This window comes from Bombyx mandarina, chromosome 12 (assembly GCF_030267445.1).
Source record: "Bombyx mandarina strain Sakado chromosome 12, ASM3026744v2".
Taxonomy (NCBI): Eukaryota; Metazoa; Arthropoda; class Insecta; order Lepidoptera; family Bombycidae; genus Bombyx; species Bombyx mandarina.
The window spans coordinates 7,873,781-7,900,183 of NC_143219.1; the positions used below are offsets into that span (position 1 = coordinate 7,873,781).

Consider the following 26,403-nt stretch of genomic DNA (forward strand, 5'->3'; position numbering starts at 1 on the left):
GCGTTCAACAATTTTATTACTATAGTGTTTAAAAATTATAATGGTTTTTAAATAAAAAAATAAAGTTAATATCCAATTAATGTGTTGGTCAGCTCCAACGCACGACTGACTTTACTCTTTAATATTTTTTATTTATTGATAATTATTGATTGCAGAGTAGATATTTCTACATTTCCAGTGATAAATGAAAATTATTATTTACTATTAATTAAAAAAATCCTTTCGACCCCGTAAACAGGAATGGATGCACACGATGGTGGAATTGAACCCTTGTTTAAAACTCGGTCTCTTAACCCACGAGGCCACGAAATATTAAAAATACTTGTGTATTCATAATTGAAATATTGTAACATATAATATAGTACATAATATAGCAAAGAAGCCGTAAATTTTTCATGATGAAATCAATTCTTATACATATAACAACATTACTAAGCTCTTATAGTTTGCTAGTATTGATTGCAGACTGCTTGCGACAAACAACTCATAAAAAGTTACATTGAAAAATTTAAGTAATCACAGTTGTTTTTCTTTAGTTATACTTGGCACAGATTTAACAGCCACTCTAAAGTTTCCACAGGAATTTTAGTATAGAAAACTCGCGAAGAATTATATTTCATCCTTTCAGTGGTTGTTAAATGCGTAATCTTCTGTTTTCGTTTTCACAGCTATTAATAACTGTCATTATAAATAAATTGTTTGCTGAATAGGGAAATATAAAAAATATATATACTTTGGTAGTAACTGTCTTTTTAGAGTTATTACACAGACCAACTCATCACGGAACACGTGATTGCCTCTGCTTGCTGCCATCGTGAAACCTTAGGTCAAAGTTATACTAAAAAATACTTCAAACGAGGCTTGTGGAAAGTATTAAGCGGTAGTCAGCGGCTCGGCTCTGCCCCTGGCATTGTTGAAGTCCATGGGCGACGATAACCACTCACCATCAGGTGGGCCGTGTGCTCGTCTGCCTAAAAGGCAATAAAAATAAAAAAAAATATAGGGCATTAGAAATAGACTGGCAGAGATACATCGCTACCATGGATATTATTTTGATTGATACAAACAAATAAATAAAATTAAATAAATTAGGTAATTAAAAAAATACTTTAACTTTGTGAATATTAAACGGCAATTTTTAAGTAAACACCCAATATTACGATTATATTATACGAGATATTATTATACGATTGATTACATAATATGGCTTTAACACGATGGCGGCGCATCTAAATTAATGTAAAATAATGTAAAATTTTGACATATTTACGTGATAAGGTAATATGATATAATTATGTGTAAGATTAAATTAGGTACTATATTTTCTAATTTAGTGAAGTATCGCACCACAAGGCCCACAGAAAATTAAGAGGTGATTGATATACATATAGTTATATACCAAACACCCATGAAGGGAAGGTCCTACTATGATCTCAATTGCACGAATAAGTTATGGGCATAGGGAATGGAATTTATGTATATACACGATTTTTGTACCCGATCTAAATATAATAAAATACGAACCTTTGTAATTTGAACCTAAGCCATTTATTATTCTCATAATTTATTTCCCTCGTGAATGAATACTGCGGATTAGTGTGTGTGTGCTTCATTATTTGTACAATAAGTAAATATGAAAACTACATGTTATTGTTATGTTCAGTGAGAACAAAATATTATTATGCAGAATTGTTAGTAAATAAGATTTTTTTTTTTTTATATGAAAATGTAACTAAACTACCCCTTTGTCATTGAAAAACTTTAACAAAATTGTGTCTGCTCATTGAAGCACAAAAATGCAGACGTAATAAGCTGCTTGTGGCCCACCTGATGGTGAGTGGTTACCGTCACCCATGGACGTCAGCAATGCCAGGGGTAGAGCCAAGCCGTTGCCTACCGAAAAATTTCAATGCCCTTCTCGAAGAAGTACTCGAGGTTTACGGGAACCAAGAAGCTCTACAAATGTATTTGTACTGCCTTTCGGGTACTGAAAATTTTTCGTTATTGATTTTAGGTTTCGAACGACCACGCGGTTCGTTTTTAGATCAACATTTGCATGTCGGAAGCGTCAAAACCAATAACGTGTCGTGCGTTCGTTTATAGCGTCCACTCCGTACACGTCATTGATGTTGTGAGGCAATGCTTATACGGCTTTACTCCCGCGGCGGAGCTCATATTCCAAAAGTACTCGTATTTTTATTATGTCCATATTCTTGAAAAAGTTACAAATGCACAAAACATTAATTAATAAACAAATGAATTAGGACGTAGATTTTTTTTTTCTTAATTAAACTCATTCATTCAAACATAAAGTAGGTTTCAAATGGTAACTTCATAGGTAAAAGACTTATTACGATAAAATTTAGCTAGTATGATTATTACATTTTGTCATTTGGACTAAACAACCGATTGGGACGAAATAACGGAAAAAATGCATACAATTTGTGGTAGAACCTCTTGTGAGTCCGCGCGGGTAGGTACCACCACCCTGCCTATTTCGGCCGTGAAGCAGTAATGCGTTTCGGTTTGAAGGGTGGGGCAACCGTTGTAACTATACTTGAGACCTCAGAACTTATATCTCAAGGTGGGTGGCGCATTTACGTTGTAGATGTCTATGGGCTCTAGTAAGCACTTAACACCAGGTGGGCTGTGAGCTTGTCCACCCATCTAAGCAATAAATAAAAAAAATACACGTTCTCAGCGGCACAGTAAAGAACATAGGGTACCGTCATGTATTTTATGGTAATTAGGCTACGATAATTAATCAGATTATTGAACTACGATATGCATGTTTAAAAAAAATTAAAAAATAAGTCTTTAAGCAACTTTTATTCTTACCAATTATATTATTTACAGTCGTTCGTCAACACGAAAACTGTGCAGTATTCGAACCGCTCTAAGCTTTAATTGTCTTCGACTCAGAAAAACCAGAAAGAGAGGAGGGGATGTCGTATCCCCCAACAGGGCACAGAACAGGCCTCGGAACGAACCCCTCTGCCTGGACAGGGATACCTAGACAAATTACTAATTGTCTAAATTATTGTGTATTGCACTGTATTTATGTGATGCCTTCGTCTTGCAAAAGTATGTAGAATGTAGTTTTAATGAAAAAAAGTATAATATCGGTGCAGGAATTTTAATTTTTAAATGATAACTACAACATACCCAGTCATTAATGAACGTTCTTAGTTCATTAGAAAGTATCTCGTGTTGCGAAAAAACCAATTGCTCATTAGTTCTTGAAATTTTTGCTGCGGTCGAGAAAAGATCGTGTTTTCGAGTCAAAGCATCGGGTCTCTGAACTTACGGGTCTCATGGGACACAGCCGTAAAATATACTGTGCCCAAGAGGAAAGACTGCAGTAATTTCCTCGGTAACTGCGGATTTTGAATCATTAAAAATACTTCGAAATCGATTTTATCGTTGAATTTCGAATATTGCATCGGAAAATTGAATTAGATAAAAATTTGAAGCTGATTGATCGAAAAAATAAATAATAATAAATAATAATAATAATAAAGATCATTTATTGCCTTTCACATCATAAAATGAAAAAAAAAAAAAAAAGAGAAAAAGGCAAAAGGAGGTGGCTCTGCTATTGCTGTTCAAGGTTGATAAATTGAACAGCGCTGATTTTCAGTCACCCCCGTTTCCCTTTGGTTCTTTGCGGGAATGAAGACTCCGTACGTGTGTACATACTCAGAATATGGTATAAATTAGTAAAATTAGTAAATTATATAAGAAATGTTTTTCAAATCGTATACTAAAAATTATATAGGAAGCTCCAACGAAAACAAACACCTCGCGCAAAATTTTGTCGATTGCACATTCGACTGAAGCTCTCTCAATACAACCCGCATCATGCACTGCATTATAAAGCTCGATTTATATCTACACGTATACTTCAATCGCCGATGCAAGTATAAAAATATTTTCCGTGCATTCTGTCCGAACGCATCGCGATCTATAGTTAGGGTTAACTTAAGGGTCTAGTGCGTCGTTCTCAATGGCACTTTAAAAATAGTCGATTCATTTTTATTCGTATAGATAAACTAATTCATAGCCAACCTGATTGCAGGCAACCATAGATAATACAACAAACTAGGGAACTAAAATATTTTTTCTATTGTTTTTCAACAACGAAGCGCGCGCTATATTTGTCAGCGTTATTCCGGACAAAGTTGCAATGTAAACTCAAGCAATTAAAATTTGTTGGGGACGTGGAACTGAAATTATGCATGAAGTGAGAGCAGTAGCCAGTAGGTTTTCCGTCGACTATTAATATTAATGAACCTGTGACACGCCGTTCAGGCGGGCCCCTGCTTCTGTTTCTTTTGATTGTAAATTCAGTTTTGTTACCGTACTTGTTGCGTTTTGAATTTCTAATGTGTTCCAAATCTATGAGGGCGGACGCGAGGAGACTGTGAAATTATAAAAATTCTGTTTATCGCTGAGACAAAATTATTGAATGTGTAATCGGATTTTATTTAGGTTTAAATTTTTTCGAGAGAATACGAAGTTAGGTTCATTTATCATTTATTTTATTTAAATAAGTACATATGTTAAGCAACAGTTAAACACAAAAAGGTACACGGTCATCAATAAATAGAAGTCTATTGATTGCACTTTCAAATGTAGTAATAGCCATTTCTTATATAATCGTGTAATAAAAATCAAACCCGCAAAATTATAATTTGCGTAATTACTGGTGGTAGGACCTCATGTGAGTCCGGACGGGTAGGTACCATCGCCTTGCCTATTTCTGCCGTGAAGCAGTAATGCGTTTCGGTTTGAAGGGCGGGGCAACCGTTGTAACGATACTGAGACCTTAGAACTTATATCTCAAGGTGGGTGGCGCATTTACGTTGTTGATGCCCATGGGGTCCAGTAACCACTTAACATCGGGTGAGCTGTGAGCTCGTCCACCCATCTAAGCAATAATAAATAAATAAAACTTAAGTATGGACACATGACGACTCACTTGATTAAATGACCCCCATGAATATCACGACAGTGCTTCAACATGTTTCAACATATAGACATGTCTTAATACTAATTTCTTATATTAACACATTGAACGCCAAGCGGGCCCTCCGGTGGGCCTAGCCTAAGTGCCAAGAAATCGATATATTTTATCAACAATATTAGATTTTCATTTTAAAATTTATAAAATGTGATATATTGCACGGCAGATAAAACTTAGAGACTTTTACCATCCAGTTTTTAAGATATTTTAAAAGGCTTATAATCTCTATATTAATACGTGAAGCAAAAACTTTTTACGAAAATTGCGCGGTCGGAGAAGTATGAAATTTCCCACGCTTATAGCGAAGGAGTGCGGAATGTTATTTGTTTTTTTAAAATTATGCATTAATAATATACTGAAGCAATTAAAAAAACATTACACACCCTACCATGTATTTGACACACATACATATATTATACTCTTTGCTTACTGTCAAATTTTTATTGCTTAAAGTCTGCGGTCAAATTGAGAATCGGTTAATATTGTTTCCACATCTTTAATATTATTTGTCTATAGTGTAGTCTTGGCGAAATCTGTTAAGAAGTGTGATAGTCTTTGACAATAGAACCATAATAATAATGTTCAAACTTATAATTTCAATAAATTATAGACGAATTTCGACTACTGCGGGACCACGAGTCATGATAAAAACTACAACATTCTATTGGATTCAAACAAAGCGCTCGATTCGGCTAAAAGGCCCGGCTCAAATATCATTTAGACTTTAAATACGGCGCTTAGAGTGCAGAGTTATACTGTAGGATATTTAAAGGTTGAAACCCACACTGGCTGGTAACACAATACTGTCTATTTCAGTCGCAGTCGCAGTTGTAGGCAGCGGCTTGGCTCTGCCCCTGGCATTGCTGACGTCCATGAGCGACGGTGACCACTTACCATCAGGTGGGCCGTATGCTCGTCTGCCTACAAAGGCAAAAAAAAAAAATTAAAAAAAAATACCTTCATAATTGGAAACCCGAAAGTGTCTTTCAGTGAGAACGGTGACTAGGCAGTTAATTTTTTTTGATTATTTCTCGCTAGCACTTTTAAAGCTGTGTTGAAATGCAGAGCTGCAAAAAGTGTTCGAGTATTGAACTGATCTACTAAGGTGTTTAGATTTAAATCTTTGTGAATCTGAAATGTTGTCTTTCGTTATATATAAAAGCTTCGTGTTTCCAATTGTGAATCGTTTTAAAGCTGGCAGCTGACGCGTATTATGATAGTGTATTATGACGTACCTGGATCTTTCGATTTTCCGATACACATATATGTATGTACTGGTATATAATTTTACATACGTATAATGATTGTATAGTTAGTTATACGAGTATGTATAAATATCAAAACCTGTTAAAAATGATTACCGGCGATTGCGTGAACTGCGATTTTGGAACGGCGAATTGTGAGCTAACATGAACATCTACCTATTTCTACCGCTTAGTAGTCACAGCTTGAAGGCTGAAACAGCCATTACATAATACAATTGAGACTTTGATCTCATGTCTCAAGACGGGTGGCAACATTCACGTTGTGCTATCTGTGGATCCCGGGTTGAAAAACAGCCCAAGGCTTCGTTTCATAGGGAATAAAACCAACACCGAGTAACACCAAGTAGGCAACATTTTTATAACCGAATGTGTATTTTTAAATGCATGACTGAATTTAAATATTTCATTCGAACAAGCTCGGATATCGCTCGAGGAATGATAATTTGGAGGGAATAAATAATTAAATTCATAAAATATCGAAGCTTTTATTTACAAAATTATCAACATACAATAATTTATATCACTTTGGGAATTTGCAGGTTTACTTGCATAACGCGAACATACTTACCTATTTAACTATAAGTACTTAAACAAACAAAAATATTTACTTAAATACAATTCCATGATTTATTAATAAAAAAAATTTAATCAAACTTAATGTTTATTGGAAGTTGACATTGTATTCTTCTTGAGTGAAATGCTTCGGAAGTAATTGGTCTATATAATTTATTAAGGTAGATAATATATTGATAATATATTCGATTATAAAATAGAGTTACTAAAACTTCAAATCGTTGCATGTTGAGGGTAAGACATAATAGCTCGTATTATTTAAATTTAAAAATAGATTTTGTTTAACTGTATGCAAGCAATTCCATATAAGTAGTAGAATCCGATTTCATAGCTTTAGTCTACTCGGAATTTCACGGATTAATATCGAATGTATTTAATTTTATCTTCATTAAAGCATAATATTTGCGTTTATTGAAATATGTACATATTTATTAAACCGGTATATATTTTTGTTGAAACACAATTTCCGAATCCAAATATTTCAGCTTAATTGAATCGTAAAGATAATACTTGCAAGTGATTGTGTTTATTTTAGCAATGAAACCTCATTTGCAAACTATCTACTTTTTTTTTACAATTGATACTCATTTCATATCATGGCCCCACACCGTATAAACACAATCACATCAAACTATTATTATTATATAAATAAATAAACATTTTGGCGTTTATTTTACATAATACAACTACAAAGCGTAATTTATATTTATTGTCACAGATGTGAGAAGAAAACAACAAAACTATTTTATACATAGAAAATAACATTTTTCATTAGAAACGAATACTTACGTTTACATTCATTTATTTACATTTTTTAACTTACAAAGACGTTACATAGATACATAAAAGTTGTAACAATGTTATTCATTATGACGTATCTACATAAATATATATAGATATGTTTTGTTATTTGTAAACATAAAGTTTTAAGCATGCTAATAATATCACAATGACTTGATAGATGATGAAGATTTAAACTATTAAATATAATTATTCGAGAAGAAAAACTTCTTTGGGTAATTTTGTACTCCGTTCTTCGTTACTTGTGTAATGTGTGTTAATTAAATGTTAATTAAACTGTAATATTTAAGGAAATTTAATTTTCTCACACCAACACCAAACTCATTTCGTTGCACGTCAAGGTTTTATTTCGATGCAGCGTGAAAATTAGGAAATTATAGTTATTTATACGTAAATAGTCTTCAAAAGACAGTAAGTATTTATATAGCTCATGTAGGAATGTACTATACGAAAGGAGGAGAGTGTGTTAAATAGGACTGTAGTCTACAAGAAAATTAGCAGATTCATTGACTTTGAAAATAGCACTGTTGTCGTTTTTGCGATTATTTTTTTTCTAAAACGTATTAGCTTCACCCGAATTACAATTTTATTTTCGCGAATGTTATAAGTAGCCTAAAGAATAGCACAACACAACAAATGAGCACTAGCCTTTATACCATTACCGTTTATTTCACTATAAAAACAGCATAATATTTTCTTATGGAAGACGAAATAAATTAATGAGGTGATTTTTTTTTTTTAAGTTTTATATTCACAGTTACACAGTATCATAAAATCCAGCCACGTATAAAATCGTTATAATTTTAAAAATATATTAACTTTAATCAATTTCTAGCTAAAACTGAACTTTTTTGTAAGGTTCCTTTTGAATTACATTAGAATTCGATTTAGCAACCATGAGTAATCTTAATGTAATAAAATCTAATAAAATATTTATCGATCGTAATTGAAACACGACTCCACAAAGGTCCTATGACCGATGACAGTTTTAGAGGCCTTCTTAAACACAAAACGATTCTAGTTTTTTTTAACTGTCTATTAAAACAATTTATTTCACTAATTAGCTTGGCAATTGACATGATTGATGTTTTAAAATTATTTCCTTCTTTGACTGTGCATCAGTGCTCTGACTCTCTTTAAATTGGTTGTAGTGATTTCATCATTTGGTTGTAGTTGTAACGCTCGTCTGTATGAGGTTGCGGCTGCCGTGTATTTCCCGTTGAGATGTAAAATGGCACCCAAGTTCGAATGGTACTCGGCGTCCTGTTAACAAAATCTTTTTTAATGAAAAAATCAGATCGTCTATTTACTCAGCTCTATTCCTGGCATAACTGATGCTTATGGGCGGTGATGACAACTCATTATCAAGTGCTATGCTGGTCTCCTTTAAGAAGCAATAAATAAATCTGGAAAGGCATCAAATATTATTTATTTAAATATGCTTACATTTTTATGCCTTTTATGTCTGAAATTTTTATATAGACACAAATCCTCATTCACACATATAAGATTTTCTGAATTTAATTTACCTATTTTGGCCTATGTTAGGCCTTCCTTCAGTCTGAACTTTTTTTACATATTTCCAACAATATAGAATCTTACAATCCCATACGCGGCATGTGAAGAAAAAGAAGGCAAGAAGGCCTCATATCCCAAAAATCCACCACAGTACAGCGAGTACGTAACAGAAATCAATTATATTATTAAAGAGGTTGTTAATTAAGTTTTTTTGCAGACTGTACCTCAGGATTTAACTGTACCGCTCGAGCGTACCAACGCTCGGCCGCCCTGCACCTCCGAGCGTCACGGAGCGCTCTGGCAGCCGCCGCAGCCCTCGCGCCGCTGTCAGGCGACAGCTGCGCAGCCACGACCATCTGTTCCGCAGATTCGCGGAAGCGACGATGTGATCTCAGAAACATGCCTACCATAAGAAGATAATCACTTACATATCGTCTTCTCGCATGAAAACTGTATAATCTCAAAACTTACTAATTTTACAGGTGTATGTTTTAAAGGTTTAACGTGTGATATTTTTAATATTAATCATCTTTGCAAAATTCTTTTTTTTATTTTTTACTAGTTACATTATCTGTCTTTTAAAGTAAGATAAAATTATGTATTAATTTTGTTAATAGTACTCAAAATATAGGAGAACTAAAAAAAAATTAAAACTAAACAACGCTCTTTTGACAGTATTTATGAGAAAAATACTGTTGATACCAACTGATTCCACATATTAACTTAATTTCGAATATTTTTGGAAATTGTACACTTTTAATGCGAAAAAACGATATCGACGCTTGAAAGGCAAACGTGACTAAGCGACAATAACTGCTTTATACATAAATGATAGGCAATAACCATATTCGATGCGCAAAAAAAATATATTTCTAGGTCTATTAAAATTATTTCAATCCTACAGCTAGATTCGTTAAAATATAATTTTTTTCGTGTATTTCAACTTTAAATTAGTCTACTGTAAAGTTCACGCATTGTTGCTTAGTAACGTTTGCCTTTCAAGATAAAACATTTGATTTAAATAAAATAAGCGGCATTTAAGCTATTTTCACCGCGAGACACTGCCTGTGCTACATAAAATTCAAATCTCAAAGATTCAGATTCCAAAACAAGCTGTAGCATTTACATTACAGTCGGATCTGTTTTTACAAAATAATTTTCGCACCAATCCGTGAGTAGTCTCTATCTCTAAACTATGATTCTCAGATCAATTATTTAAAAAAAATCTAAGAATAAAACTGATAGCATAAATTATCTTAGAATAATAAGACTATGGTCTGTTGGGAATCCTGTCCGTTTGGTTAACCGCCAGCAATTCAACTATTGTACGAATAATAACGACAAATTTTATCCTATTATCATAGTATTTGTACCCCGTGGTATTAACAAACACGCCGGTAATATGAATGTAATTAAGAGCCCTCTGCCTTTAAAAAATTAAGTGACGAATGCATTTTATCATATTGACAGCTTTTATAAAAGTGTGTGTTTTAGTGGGTAGCTTGAATGTTCTCGTATTTTCTTCCGTAGTTACAACAACATTCAATGTCGACTTAACACCTTAGTCGTCTGTGACCACGCAAAACTATTTCAAAGCGTCGGATAAAATTGCAAGGGATATAAAACGTGAGATTTAATCATAAAATCAGTTTTCATTTGCTATCAGTAAAAAGCCATATTGCAAGAAAAAAATATCGTTAGACATTTTTAGTAGCATCTGTAAACATGAAATCATCATGAAATTACTATTGCTAACATCTTAACAACCAATAAATTATTAAAATGTTAGCAAAATCTCATCACCGCCAAATCTACTCTAGGGACAGAGACACGAAAATTCAATTTACAAAGGAATTTTTTTGTCTACATTTGAAGTAAATACCAAAAGCGCCGTTTTTTTTGTTTCGTCTTTCTTAAATCATAGATAAAATTATCTTTTTCTTTCTTAATTTTAGTCTTGAGATTTGTCTTTGGCCTATTCAATTCGTAATGTTTAATAATCATTTTATCATATTGCTCAAAACTAAATAAGCAACGGTTGAAAATAAAAATCGTTAGTACATATTCACGAAATTTATTTATTTAGTCAAGTATTTTTTTGTGAATAATTTATAACTTTTCATTACAAAAAATGTAGGACAAAAAATTCTGGGAATTTTACTTCAAAGATTATTTAGACGAAATTGCTCTCACGGACGAGCGTTATGACCGTACCTTTCGTGCTTGACATGATCAAGACTGGCACTGGTATGGTATGTTTGTCACCATTTTTAATTTTTAATTAATCATTCGTATTTTTCGAGGGTTTTTTTGACTTTTACCAATTTTTGGAACGAAGATCCTTATGGTACGATGCAGAGGAGTACCCTAACCGGGGAAAAACGTCCGTAACGTAAGATTTTTATTAGTAATGCACACAGGGTACGACTTAGCTTTGTAATAACGTACAAATTAGTAATGTACACAGTGTACGACTTAAGTTTGTAACAACGTACAAAAAATAACATATTTTTTTATCATTCATTGACAACGATCTCAGAGCGTTCGTTTGCGCAATACACTATGCAAACAACCGCGAATGAAGTCTACCACAATAAGTTCGGACGTTACCGAATGACCGTGGGTTGTTGCGAAACCTCCAGTTTTATTTTCTTTATACCTCGAATAGAACTTAAAATTAATATTTTTATAATAAGGAACTTCGTTCCTATCCGGTGTCCCACGACACCACACATCTTTTTTTTTATTGAACAGATGAGATGCCCCCATTATATTGTATAATTTTAGCCGAATGAGGTAGGATTGTAGTACTTATTTATGTGGTTTCACAATAAGCCCTAACCCTATGAAAAATCTATCGCATGACAGGTACTGGAGCCCATAAAAAACACAACATGAAAGTCGCCACGCACCTCGAAGCTTTAGATCGAAGAATCTAATATATTGTATAATGGCTAATCCATCGTTCAAACCGGAATGGCAGACTGCTTCGTGACAGAAACAGGCAAACTGATGGTACCTGCCCATGCGGGCTTATAATATGCCACTAGTAATTACGCCCAACCGTTGTACATTATACTAGACCATAATAATTATACTATACGTATAATATTAATACCTATATATTATTAGTTTCTGTACGTGACTTGTTTGGCTGTCGTAAAATCAAGGTTCTAGTTACGCAAGTAGTGGCTAACTTACTGAAAACCTTTTGATACTTAGAATCATTATTGTAGAAAATGTCTGGAAAGTTTATTGGAAAATTGTTCTTCATATTTTGCTGATACAATTACTTATGTGAAGTTTCTACTTTGCTTCTAAAAGTAATTGAAATATCACAGATTATGAGTTGAAAAACTCATGCATTAGTTTTGGAATTGTAAGTATTGATTATATAAGTAAGCAATAATGAACGAACATTATTTACAAAGCTATTCGAGTTCTAAAACAAAAAGTCTCGTTACACATATTTTATACAACAAGGGCGTTAGCGGAGATAAAATTGAAATCCCAGGAATTTTCGATTTCAGACAATGAATAATTATTTTTTATTTATTTCCCAGACGTCTGGTAAATAATAAATCGGCGAGCGCGTAAAGTACTCAAAAAGAGTCTATAAAATCTTACCAAATTGATCTCTTATAGAAGGATCTTGAGGTGCTAACAGCAGCGCCTTTTTGAACCACAACTCGGCTTCCATACTTCTACTCGTCTGTAACATTGCGTGACGTCAGTTGTGTGTACATTTTAATTTCATACATTATGTATATTTGAAGTAAACACAAATATCTACTAGTTTTATTGTTGGCAAGTAGCTTTACTTTAGCGTTTAATGAAGCCAATAAAAATCCTATATTGAACGACCACATTTAAAAGTAAATTTGAAAGATGATGAAATGATGATTAGTGAAGTTAATGATGAAATTTGTGACCACGGATTCATCCTAAAGCAACTTTCCTGTAATCGATAAAGCGCATCGCCAACCCTCACCGGTAGGTGCCGCCGTCGTGTCTATTTCTGATCTCAAGCTCATCTCGACTCTGGTTTGATGAGGAGGAGAGGTCTTATATACTATCCAGTTAAGATTTAGATCTTAGGTCCTAAGGTGTCTGTGGCTTCAATTTTTTTTTAGCAAGCTGACAGTAGAGCCTTTAATTAGTGTACGTATGAATTACTTACGTTTCTCGCAAGTATTTGTGCAAGTGTGACATGTGTGCGTACGTCTTGAGGTGCTATGGCCAAGGCTGAAAGAATGCTGTTTTCCGCCAACGGCCATTGTTGAAGCTGCACATATATTTCACTCGCCATAGATAGCACGTTCTGAAATAAAAAATATATTATAGGTAACGTTTTAGGAAACGTTATTGATGAACGGGTCAGCTTAATCGTCCATAATATTGACAGCACTTAACAATCAGTAACAAGCCGTATTTTAAAAACTTAAGTGTGCTCAGCCTGTCCATTCTGAAATCTATGATATAAAATACGTACGTGCGCTGTACCACGATAGCGTCATAAAACCGTTTTCTAGTAATACCAATAGTAGATAATAAATACACTTCGATCGGTCTTCGAAATTTAATAACATCAATTCATTTCAATTCAACAATATAATGGAAGGTTTTTACGTTTAAAGTTTCTTGTGAGGGCACAAATGAGAGTGCAGAAAAGAAAATTTTCTTCCAAAATGTACATGTAGCCTCAATGAATTCCCAATCTTGTGAAACACACAACATGCGCAATATATGAACAACATTAGGAGTGTCGCGTAGCCTTGTGAACGAAGATCTTCAGCTTGAACCAGGATTCCTCAGGCTTTACTGGTACTTCTTATTATTTATTCTGGTTTATGGTTATTCTAATTATCTTTTCATCAATAAATATTCAATTAAATAAATTAATTATTTTTGTTTTAACTTCTCAATTTGAGAACGGCGAATAGATAGGTAATTTTCGTAATATCGGAGAATTTCTACTTTTATAAATTAATTTACTAAAATGAATAGAGTATAAATGAGTGGCGGTATAGACGATAGGCAGCGGCTTGGCTCTGCCCCTAGCATTGCTGAAGTCCATGGGCGACGGTAACTACTCATCATCAGGTGGGCCGTATGCTCGTCTGCCTACAAGGGCAATAAAAAAAAGAAGATAGATTAATTTTATGATACATTTGGTCTAAAGCTAAGAAGGAAACAGGGAAAACATTTATATGAACTAAGCACAACCCGGGTTTGTTCTTAGACTTGGTTCACCAGGGCGGGTGTGAAATATCAAACTATTATGATAGGCGGGCGGATAACACAACAGGTTTGTGCGAATTAAAGCGCATGATTTTTAAATCGGGCCCAGGCAGCGAGCTACCCTGCGGCAACAAACTAGTTAAGTCTTCGACTATTGAAGTCACTGGACTTATGCTCTTCCAACATTTCATGGTATAATGACGTTAAATATGATTAAAGTATGAGTTGTTGTAATTCAACATGAACCAGCTAAATTGTAGAGTTTTCCTAATATTTATGCCTAAGTTGTCCTTTTTTGTATAAATTTCTTGGATAATCCTTTCCTAATGTCGAAAATTCTTTTTATTCTACGATTCGGTTGATAGAAAATAAATCTGTTGAATTAATTACAATTAATTATTTATTGAATCTAATTTGCTATACGGCCACAACGCTTGCTAGGGGTGCCGTGTCAATTTAGATTAGCACCGCTCCATCTATTTACTTAGATAACATAAGTCAACACCTCATAATTCATCATATTAAAATTTTGCTATCGAATAAAAATAAAAATATGGTTACGCCTCGCTCATCGTTCTCACCACCGCTTGTTTCCGTAAACCCATACCTAACGTATAGTATTACACATCAACCCAATATCGATGTGAACCAAACTACATAGATATATATATTGATATTAGTTGCTAAGCGTTCTTTATGTTCAAAGCTACACCACACACAGAGACACGCCGAATATACTAAAGCTATTTACTATTACTAACTGCTAAATCATGTACAGTACATTGATTTACGTATACGAACTATCAACACTGGCCGGTATTGGACGATTGAAATACTTTTTGTGGGACAATTTCAGGTTTAAGTATTTCATGTCTTTCCTGGTATAGATGACCTTTATTTTACCTAGACCTAGAAAATTATTAAAGGGGCCATATCTCAGCCTATATATACCAAAATACTCTTGATTGCTGCCCATCTTGAGATATCTGGTCTAAATATCAATTTGTTATGAAATAACAGCCTTATTTTCATTCAAACCGGATTACATAAATTTTACCGATTGCTTCTTGCGCGCTGTAAGGCGTTTGTGTAAGATTTTTAGGTCTACATAAATACTTGAAAAGTTGACACTGCCTATTGGATTTTGTCATATTTGTAGCTCAGCATCGCCTTAAGATAAATTGCCTAGATGTGTGGACGAGCTCACAGCCCACCCGGTGTTAAGTGGTTACTGGAACCCATAGACATCTACAACGTAAATACGCCACACACTTTGAGATAGAAATTCTAAGGTCTCAGTATAGTTACAACGGCTGCCCCACCCTTCAAACCGAAACGCATTACTGCTTCACGGCAGAAATAAGCGGGGCGCTGGTACCTACCCGTGCGGACTCACAAGAGGTCCTACCACCAGTAATAAGTCTAGGCAATAAAAAAAAAAAAAAAAAGATAAATTCGCCATTTTGTACAGATGCAAATTTGTAGGTAAAATTTCTGTCAGCATTTTTTATTACTATTATTATATAAGTTCATTACATTTTACGCAATACATAATATAGTTAGATTTGAACGATTTTTTTGAATTGATATTTAATATCGCTTGCACATAGTGCCAGCAAACAAATCAGCCTATTAAACCCTGTATAAACAAAACGCATAATATTCATAGTAGTCGAGAAGCATCATTGCGGAGGTTTTTCAGTATTTTTTCCCTAGAAAATATTAGAATATTTATCTTATTCCTGTGTTACACACAAACATATTCCGAAGTGCCGTGCGAGAATATTTTCTTTAAATTATAGCTTCATAAATTCTTTGAGATAGTTACTACCTATATTTGTGTCGTTAGTAGTCGTTATTATTATTTAGTATCAATTTATGTGGTTTTAAGTAGCTAATTATGAAAAACCAATAAATACATCCTGTTGCCTGTTTCATTTTTATTACAAGTAATGCTGAAGATCGAATCGCGATATAGTCAAGTAATGACGTCACCAGACGCCAGACGCAATATCAACAGTAACTAGACTACGGACATTCCACCTGATGTTTTAAATACATTCGCTATTTTTTGATTCACATCAGCTTTAGTGAGACCATACCAACCTATAGACAAATTATAAGAAAAGCCATATAATTCCACTGCCTAAATTAATTATTGTTCAGTCATAAAAAATTCTGTGAATTCAAGTCCAAATTTTTTCATTTACTTTACGATTTATATGTCAATTATCTTTAAAATAATTGCTGTTCTCTACTCGTATAGTTATAAGTTTCATTAAAAAATACCTCGAGATTAATAACGCTTAATGTTAGAGCCGAAATCGGTTTTACAGTTTTAGCAATCTTACTATTTTAATTAATTATTTAATTCTATAAAATTATGTAATTAAAATAGTAAGATTGCTAAAACTGTACAGAAATCCCATTATAGGCGAACAATGTTCTTGACATTAGATGATGTACATAATAGTTCTAAAAGTACCTTATGCGCAGCGTACACTCCAGTGTCCTTAATTAGGTTTCAATCAATAATTCCGTAACTAATACACAAAGTCGTAAACCAGAAATTTAATAAAAAAAATTGTACTGTGCGATTTCACAGAGAAAAATGGATAATCAGCTCACATGTCGGGTCCATCCAACGATAGGAGTATTGCTGTCTGGTAATATTTGCAGGGCGTCTTTGTACGCTGACAGCGCTTTATGCCAATGTCCCCGCTGCGAGTGTAAAGCTGCTAGTTGCACCAACGCAGAGACACGTGCGGCTTCGTGTTCGCGTCGATCTCTCACCCGGATACCGTCCGCGCGCGACCCGGCGCGCAACGCACTCGCCGCCTCAGCTAACCGCCCGTCCGCCATTAGCGAAGTTCCCAAATTCACGTATGCCACTAAAATAGTTAATTTGTCTTTATTTTTTTATTGCTTAAATGGGTGGCCGAGCCCACCCGGTGTTAAGTAGTTACTGGAGCCCATATACATCTACAACGTAAATGTGCCACTCATCTTGAGATATAAGTTCTAAGGTCTCAGTATATATATATAGTACTCAGTATAGTTATAACGGCTGCTCTACCCTTCAAACCGAAACGCAGTACTGCGGCAGAAATAGGCGGCGTGGGCCACTAGTAATTACGCAAATTAAAATTTTTCGGGTTTGATTTTTATTACACGATGTTATTCCTTCACCGTGGAAGTCAATCGTGAACATTTGTCAATTACGTATTTCATTATAAAAATTGGTACCCGCCTACGGGATTCGGACACCGTTGCATCACTAGATACGAATTCACCGGACGTCTTATCCTTTAGGCCACGACGACGACAAATCTAGCAATTTAGCATCTAAAAATCAAGCAATACAATTGCTACTAGACTGCACTAAAAGTATCGGGAATGGAATATTTCCACTGTTCCTGTCATATTAAAATCTTTTTAATTGAAAACTCCTTGGTTTTAAAAATCGAATACCATTTATTTATTTAAAAAAAGATTCTCGGTCTTGTCACGAGGTTTTGTCAAACTTGTTTAGTCGTTGAGAAAATGGAATTGACTCGAGAAAATTCAAGAGCGATGATTTATTATGACTTTCGAAGTGGTTTAACACAAAAACAGTGTGTTGACCGGATGATTTCTGCATTTCGTGATGAAGCCGCATCCAAAACCACAATTTATCGCTGGTTTGCTGAGTTTCAACGTGGACGTGTCAAGCTCAGTGATGATCCCTGTTAAGGTCGTCCAAAAACTACAGTCACCCAAGAAAACGTTGATGCTGTGCGTAAGCTGATTGAGGAAGATCGACATGTGACATACCGCGAAATTCAGGCAACTTTAGACATTGGCATGAGTCAAATACAAATAATCTTGCATGAACAATTAGGTGTAAAAAAGTTGTTTTCCCGATGGATACCGCATTCGCTCTGTGAAGAGCAAAAAGCGGCTCGCGTTACTTGGTGCGTCAGAACTCTCGAAAGATTCCACGCAGGATCCTCAAATGCTGTATACAACATTGTATCAGGTGACGAATCCTGGATATACGCGTACGAACCCGAAACAAAGAACCAGTCACGAGTTTGGGTGTTCGAAAATGAGTTAAAGCCAACAAAAATTGTTCGTTCACGGAGTATTGCAAAAAAAATGGTGGCCACGTTTGTCTCCAAAACTGGCCATGTTACGACTATTCCTCTTGAGGGACAAAGAACGATTAATGCAGAATGGTATGCTAGCATTTGTTTGCCACAGGTTGTTTCTGAACTCCGTAAAGAGAACTGCAACCGCCGCATCATCCTCCTCACGACAATGCGAGTTCTCACACCGCGCACAGAACAAAAGAGTTTTTAGAGCAAGAAAACATAGAATTATTAGACCATCCGCCGTACAGCCCCGACCTAAGCCCTAATGATCTCTATACTTTCCCTAAAATAAAGAATAAATTGCGTGGACAGAGATTTTCATCACCTGAAGAAGCTGTGGACGCCTACAAAACGGCCATTTTGGAGACCCCAACTTCCGAATGGAATGGTTGCTTCAATGATTGGTTCCATCGTATGGAAAAATGTGTCAAATTTCGCGGATAATACTTCGAAAAGCAATAAATACGTTTTTAAATAGTAATGTTGTGTCACTTCGTTAATTCCCGAAATTTTCAGTGCCGCCCCCGTACATAGCAAGTGACTGAGGATAAATAAAATAAACAGAGATCGACTGTTATATTATTTTACAGTCGTTATGTTATGAAAATAGCAAAATCATTTAATTTTATTGACTTTTTTTTACCGAAACGTATTTTATTCTTGATTTTTAATTAAATGGATGGACGAGCTTATTCACCATTTAATGCTAGGTGGTTTCCGGAGCCCATAAACATCTCAAGGAGGAAGCTTAAAGGTTCCAATCTCAATCGGATTTGCATCGATTTGCGGCTCATGATGATGGGACCTATGTGTGTGGGCTTCTAATACAACTTATATAAAAATTAAAAACAAAAAAAAAACATTTCTTTTTTCTTAAATAAGATAGAGTGGACTCATTATTAAAGCAAATCAAAACTTAAAGACGGTAACTATAAATTTCTGTATAATATTTTAGTTTAATCTTATTAATTACGTAGCAGCCCTGATTCTTACTACTATCTTGAAGTAATTGAATAAAATAATGTAATTAATTATACGTAGACCGTTAATAATGGCTATCACATAATTTTCAGAGAAGACTTTTGTAATTTTTAATAATTAAATTTATCTCGGCAACTTACGAGCCATTGAAGGTCGAAAGTAAATTGCTCTCTCAAAACTTTTGATAGCTTCGCCGTACCTCCTTTGGTTCTGTAGTAAAATTCCCCTGAAACAAAGAAAACAGCGTTGTTATTATGTTTTATTCGAAATAAATATAATACGTAATTCGTAACAATTCCCAATAAAAATAGTATCAATTAGAGTAGTATCGATCACATATTTCATTTCCGGAAAACGCTTGGAATTCTGCTTTTATTAATCCGTGGCAACAATCCGTAGCTTATTTTTATATCGCTCTAATTGAGCGACATAAAAATAAGCTTTATTCTCACTTCTAATTTAACGAAGCTAACAAAAATTATCTGGAAGATTAAATCAAGACTTTGGTAACTCTAAATCAGTACTTCAATTCTAATTCGAAGAGTTTAGTACTGGTGGTAGGACCAATGTGAGTTCGCGCGGGTAGGTACCACCACCCTGCCTATTTCTGCCGTGAACCAATAATGCGTTTCGGTATGAAAGGTGGGGCAGCCGTTGTAACTATACTGAGATCTTAGAACTTATATATCAAGGTGGGCGGCGCATTTACGTTGTAGATGTCTATGAGCTCCAGTAACCACTTAACACCAGTAGGGCTGTGAGCTCGTCCAACCATCTAAGCAATAAAAAACAAGAAAGGTTGCCAATCGGTAACATAAAAATGAGCATGTTTGCAGAAATTTAACGAAAATCTTTTATAGCTGACCAAAAACAAACGATATAATACAGCCAACAGTTACGTCAATGGGCTTCGATATTGCACTGACCGATTTCGATTTCCTGCTAATCAGTCTCGAGCATTTTGCCGTTCCTAATTCATGGCCTGAATGTATACCGCAGAATTGAACCGACCATTAATGAATATTGGATCCAAATTACTTTAACATAGGGAATTGCATGGAATTTTCGTTTTGTCCATATACACCCATACAATAGAATTTTTCGAGCATGCTGTTTGTTAATCAAAAATCGAATTTCTATAGTCCATTGCTTTGTCGTATGTATAATACACATATGTAAATATAAAATCTTCTCTTTGATCGATTTTATAGCTCTTAATGAGTAAACAGGCCACTCAAGACCTACCTGGTCTGGCCAGACGTTGTGAAGTCGTTACAGGAGTTCCAAATGTAAGGTCGGAGTTTGAAATTGTAGTGTTTAGCACCTGTTCTACAATTGAAATATGCTTATTACGTGATTGAAATAAGTACGATGGTATAACCAACTCATTCAAGATCATCGCTTGTCTTACCGACACTACCGACGGTCTTTGATGATTACATCTAATGAATCTAATAATTGGGTCTCGTTTGGAATATTTCTTAAAAAATATATATATTGTTCAATATCTGGATGCATCTGTTTTTTCAAGTGTATTTTTGACGTAATATTAAATGTGAGAGGTTTATTCAATTCTCACATAATTATTATGTAGGTCATAAGCTAGCTTAGTTAAAAAAGGTGTGTATGAAATTTAAAAAAAAACAAATAGATAGGTACATGTGTAAATTAAATAAAGGTACGTATTGAATGATTTAGCAAAAATAAAACGGTAGGCGTATATATGTAAGTGCGGTAGTGCAATATTGTCCGCATGAATAATGCAGGTTCCGCAACGAGGCTGTGCTCGGGACCGACGAACACTAATGAGAACCATCCAACCCTGCCGGCCATTATACCTCCTCTTCGCAAGCAATAATTTGTTACTAATTCCCTTCTAATTGTTGCAACGTTCTTGCTCCTCGCAAAATAATGAAGTTTTTTTATTTTTATTTCTACGAAAAATTCAGACTTCGTAAATAAACGGTTGTGTAATATTTTTCCTCCTCCTTGCGTCGTTTTCCTCATTACTGAGGGTCGTGACTCTCTCGCTGCATCAATCTCTCTTGTACGATTGTTCACCATCTGCTGCGATCTTTGGCATCGTGGAGGGTATCGTGGAGTTTGATGTCCAGACAAGACCGAATTTGGTCCGACTCGTGGGACTGCGTCCTCTGGGACGCTTGCCCTCTATCTTACTCGTCACCATCAACTGCTCAAGATTGTATCCCTCCTTTCAATGTAATATTTTTAACGTGCCTTAAATTAGAAATTCACGTAGAATGAAATATTGTAAATTATAAATATTTTAATTCGTGCATCACACTCGATAAACCTATCAAAAGCTCTTCATTCATAAAACAACGCGAAGCCGAAAATGATTCGATTAGTATTTTTCGGCTCTGAAGTTGTGTTTATGCCGTTGCTAGTTTCTATTAGTGACGGTGATCACTTATAAAAAAAAGATTTTCTTTTCTCTGAGTGCTTATAATCATCACCAAATTAATTATGCGCTTCATGTTGATAAAATATTTTTGTTTTTTGTTTTTGTTTGAATAAAAACAGTATAATCGGTGTAGTGTTTTTTATAGCTCTAATTGCCGCTCGACATCCGGCACACCTAATGTAGATGAAAGACCTATTTAAATCAGCGGCGAATACTATTTTATTCGTTTTCTATTTAAAATCATAGCTCACTTTAAAAGTTTTAAGTGGCTCACTCCAAGTGGCACACAGCTCCAGCCCACTTATTATGTACTTTAATTTTCGTATTTTTTCCGACTCGAAACGATCTAATTTTTTTTATTTAATTCATTTATAGCAGTGAGCGAAGAAATGGTATATGGTAGAAGAGTATGGAAGGAGAAAACATGTTGCGCCGACCCCAGGTAACTGGGAGAAGGGCAGGATAATAATAATAATAATATATTACAAGACGAGCGAACAAGCTGATGGAAATCAGGATGGCCACTTAACATCAGGATGTTATTAGACCCATTGACATCACAATGAGGATGCCACCACCAATCTTGCGATATGCCAATTCTCACTCATTCTCATTCGCATTACGAATGTTCCAACCCTTCAAAACCACAATACAAGTTTGCTTCGTAAGAAATATGTTGGTAGAACAACCTGTCTGGGTGTGCCTACAGTATACCCATCCACTATTAATTACACAACTTCTGGCTATTGAGGGTTTTTTAATTATTATTATAGATGATTTTATTACTTCGTTGTGAAAGCCATTCTTGAACATGTGTTAAATAGAAATATTCGTACTAGTCTGATTTAATATCAACATAATCGAATCATACGATACAATTGCGCCAAGCGTATTTTCCTTTACAAAGTTTTGTAATTTACTAATATATTATTTATTTATTCCTCTAATACATTATCCAATGTTTGTCGGACAAGGTTAGATAAGCCAAGAGCACATGTGTCATCGGATCATTTCGGACATGTGCAAAAGTATTAAATTATGGGATTCCCAGAACAATTTCGCTTTAAAGCCATAAATTATGATAAGCCCCGCCAACGTTGCCGTTGCATAAATTAATATGACGAAATGTTTGTTTAATTTGGCACGTTCGGGAAATATGGCAGCTTTGTCGGTCACCGTGCACCGTCGCCATAACTCACACGAATACGTTACAACCAACGAATTGTACATTTATTGAAATCTTGAATTCGATCGTGTGTAATGCTTGGATTTGTTGTAAGCATGATAAAATTGTTTGTGGGCATGATAAAAATAACTTTTTTATTCCACGCACAGGCAGACAAGCATGTAGCCCATCTGATGGTGGCTACTGATGTTTGTCATAAACATAAGCGACTTAAGACGCCTATAATCTCTGCTTACTACTAAGGACTCTTCTCAAAACTCATTTTAAGAAACCACAGTGCCGAGAAAGCTCCTCAAAAGAAAGCTCCCTCAAAGCCCGAATTTTTGCGTAGCATTATAAATAAATACGTAGCATTATTAAAAATCGGTGGTTCCATCACCAATATTTCGCACATAACAGATTTAATATATCAAACTTCAACTCCTGTACAAAGCTGCAAGGCTTTTCTGGTGCTGTGTCGACATTTGGCTTCTGTTGGGAACCCGTAGATTTGGCGTGGCAACCAAATTAGAACACACGTATGCAGCACAATTAAAATAGAATGGTAGTACCCATCCGTTATGATCTGCCATCAACAAATGCCGGTTGGCGTTTGTGGTACGCTGACATCATATTTAGTAGCGATGCATCTTATTCATGGATGAGCCTTTTTTACGACACTCAGGGGAGGAGAAAGCATACTATTCTTTCTATGCATTTCGTGCATTTCGTGCTATCCTAGACCGAAAACTACACAGCCAATAACTATAAGTGTAACTATAAGTATAACTATAAGTATAACTTTTTTTTCCTACCTAAGCTGATAGCCTTGAGAGGCTATTTCAGCGTAACCTTAACTAGTACGTGAGCTCACGGGGCTCAAACCGGAGTGATGCTAATACTGACCCTAGCAAGAGCAGTGCTTCGCAAAATCTACCACCGGATCGGAAACGCAACCCACTGAGAGCATCCGGTGAGAAACTCAGTGGGCTGTGTCTATGGGTTAATTCGCTCGTCGAGCCCTTCGTCGCATGCGATGGGTTCGACGAGGACGATGACCGGATATAACTATAACTTATAAGTATAACTCTAAGTATAACTATAAGTATAACTTATAAGTAAAACTATAAGTTACTTATTGTCTACTTTACAACAACGCTTATTTCCTTACTTACAAAAGCAATGACGTCACGGAGTTTTCAATTCGTTTAATTATAAATTGTAGAGTAGTAGCGGCAGCGTGGTTTACTTAGCGCATGATATAAGTAATTTATACAATGAACGCCTATGAAATGAGTCGGATGCCTCAACCGAGGCGGGGTTTGTACAGTCACGCGATACTAACATTCCGCGATTTAACCGAGGTGACAAATTGTGAATTGAATTAATGTTTATAAGCGCGCTTTAATAATAACGCAACGCAAACTATTTTATGTCGTCAATTTATGGAGACAAAGGCTCCTTCGGATTATTATTTTTCATTGTTTCCGCTTTCATTATTTGTGTTGGTGTACTGGATTTCACGTTAATGGAATTTCTCAATTATCTACGATTCTATGACGTTTTTGAAGGTTCTTCTTCATCATTTGTTTCGACTGAAATTGAAATATTTTCAAAAATGTTGTTGTGTGTTTTGTTGTTTATTGTTGTGTTAATTCAATAGTATACTTTTTATTTCATTAGATGGACAGATGAGATCATGGCTCACCTGCTACTAGTGATACTAGACTAGTACAAACAAATCCAATAAAGTGAATACTGCCATTCAGCAGGAGACGCGAGTACGACGCCTCAACTTAAAATATTATAAGTAAGCCAGTAGTACCTACCGATGTAGCATCATCATATATCCTTTTATTATATTATATACCTAATACGATACCACACCTAATACCTAATATCATACTTAATATAAAGACTCATTAAAAGAGTCTGCAAGGGTGGCGGCAATCACTTTGTGTATATAATTTGTTTAAGGACTCGTCTTCACCTATTTACAAGAAAAAACCCATTAATTTAGCAGCAATTTTTTTTTCAATTTTAAATATTTTACCATCAGTACAGGCAATGTAAGCCTCTAAATCTTTAAATCCCACACATTTAACAAACACATACGTTCCTAAAAGCTCTTACATTTTGTTTTATATTTTTGAAATAAAAATCCCCGCAAATTTCCCCACAAAGGTTTAAAAGCTAAAAGCACGTTGTCTAGGCTTAATCTAATCCCCTTAGCTAAAGCAACCGTCTGTAAATCACTTATCCGTAGCAAAATGCTACAAAACTACACTTTTCCAGCTTAATCTTGAATACGTACAACAAAAAGCGAAACTTTACAAAGTAAAATGAAATTTCATTTTTCAGACGCTGAAAGTAAAAGTGATTTTACTTAATTCAGATTATATGAAAAATTGTTGTACCTACATCGTGCATAGCAATGAAAATAATAACAAAAAAATTCGAATCTCATGCAGGTACCAAGTTTTGTTGTGAAATACATTTAAGATTCATACTCACGAATGAGACTGACGAATGACTTCACAATGAAGGAATTTCATAGACATACTCATATATATAGACATAGACCTCAAGTCTCAAGATAGCCAGCGGCATTCACACTGTGATGTCTATATGGACCTCGGTAACCACTAACACAAGATGGGCATTGAGCTCAAGTGAGCTGAGAAAGTAAGTAGAGACCAGAATTTGGGCTCTGTTTCATTAAAATCGCATGTGGTAAAAAACACCTAACGTCTCTTTTGGAAATCACTCATACCGTTAGACGTAAGAAATTTCATACGAAATCCTATTTATTATTTATGAGAAAGTAATTTTAAGTCTATTAATGTTTAACGTTCAAACCACTGAACTGAATATTACGTATGGAAATTGTCCGAACCATGGAAAAATATAGGAAGTATTTTATGCCATTGCTGAGCACGTGTTTCTGCTAGGACTTAGAGTGAACGCATGTGGGCGAAGTTGCGGGCGCGAAGGCATTTTCGAGATACTTCGAAAAAAATTTGAAAAGCTTGTTCGAAATAAGCAGTAGTTAAAGTATGCGAATTGAAGATCCGAATTTGCACTTTTTTCAATGAAAACCTAATCCGTAATATACGGCTTAACTTCTCAGCTTACTTGAGCTCACGGCCCTCTTGATGTTAATACGAATTGAGATATAATTTTGATTACATTTTTAAATAGACAGGTTAGATGCCCCTGTCGACTCACATTCCGGACATGTTAAATGCATTATATTAACGACGATGTCATAACCC

At 34.9% G+C, this 26,403-nt stretch overlaps 1 protein-coding gene across 1 annotated transcript in view; it reads right to left on the reverse strand.

Annotated features, from left to right (window-relative positions):
- Positions 1 to 6,762: 6,762 nt before the first annotated feature.
- The window catches only part of Tmtc2 (Transmembrane O-mannosyltransferase targeting cadherins 2), a 112,849-nt gene continuing 93,208 nt past the window's right edge, over positions 6,763 to 26,403 (reverse strand). Inside the window, exons 6-11 of the mRNA XM_089731897.1 lie at positions 19,679 to 19,764; positions 17,053 to 17,315; positions 13,364 to 13,504; positions 12,811 to 12,895; positions 9,408 to 9,586; positions 6,763 to 8,928 (exon numbers count right to left, since the gene is read on the reverse strand). Of these exons, the coding sequence (XP_089588023.1) occupies positions 8,761 to 8,928; positions 9,408 to 9,586; positions 12,811 to 12,895; positions 13,364 to 13,504; positions 17,053 to 17,315; positions 19,679 to 19,764 (922 nt within the window). The 3' untranslated portion in view covers positions 6,763 to 8,760. The remainder of the gene's footprint in view (positions 8,929 to 9,407; positions 9,587 to 12,810; positions 12,896 to 13,363; positions 13,505 to 17,052; positions 17,316 to 19,678; positions 19,765 to 26,403) is intronic.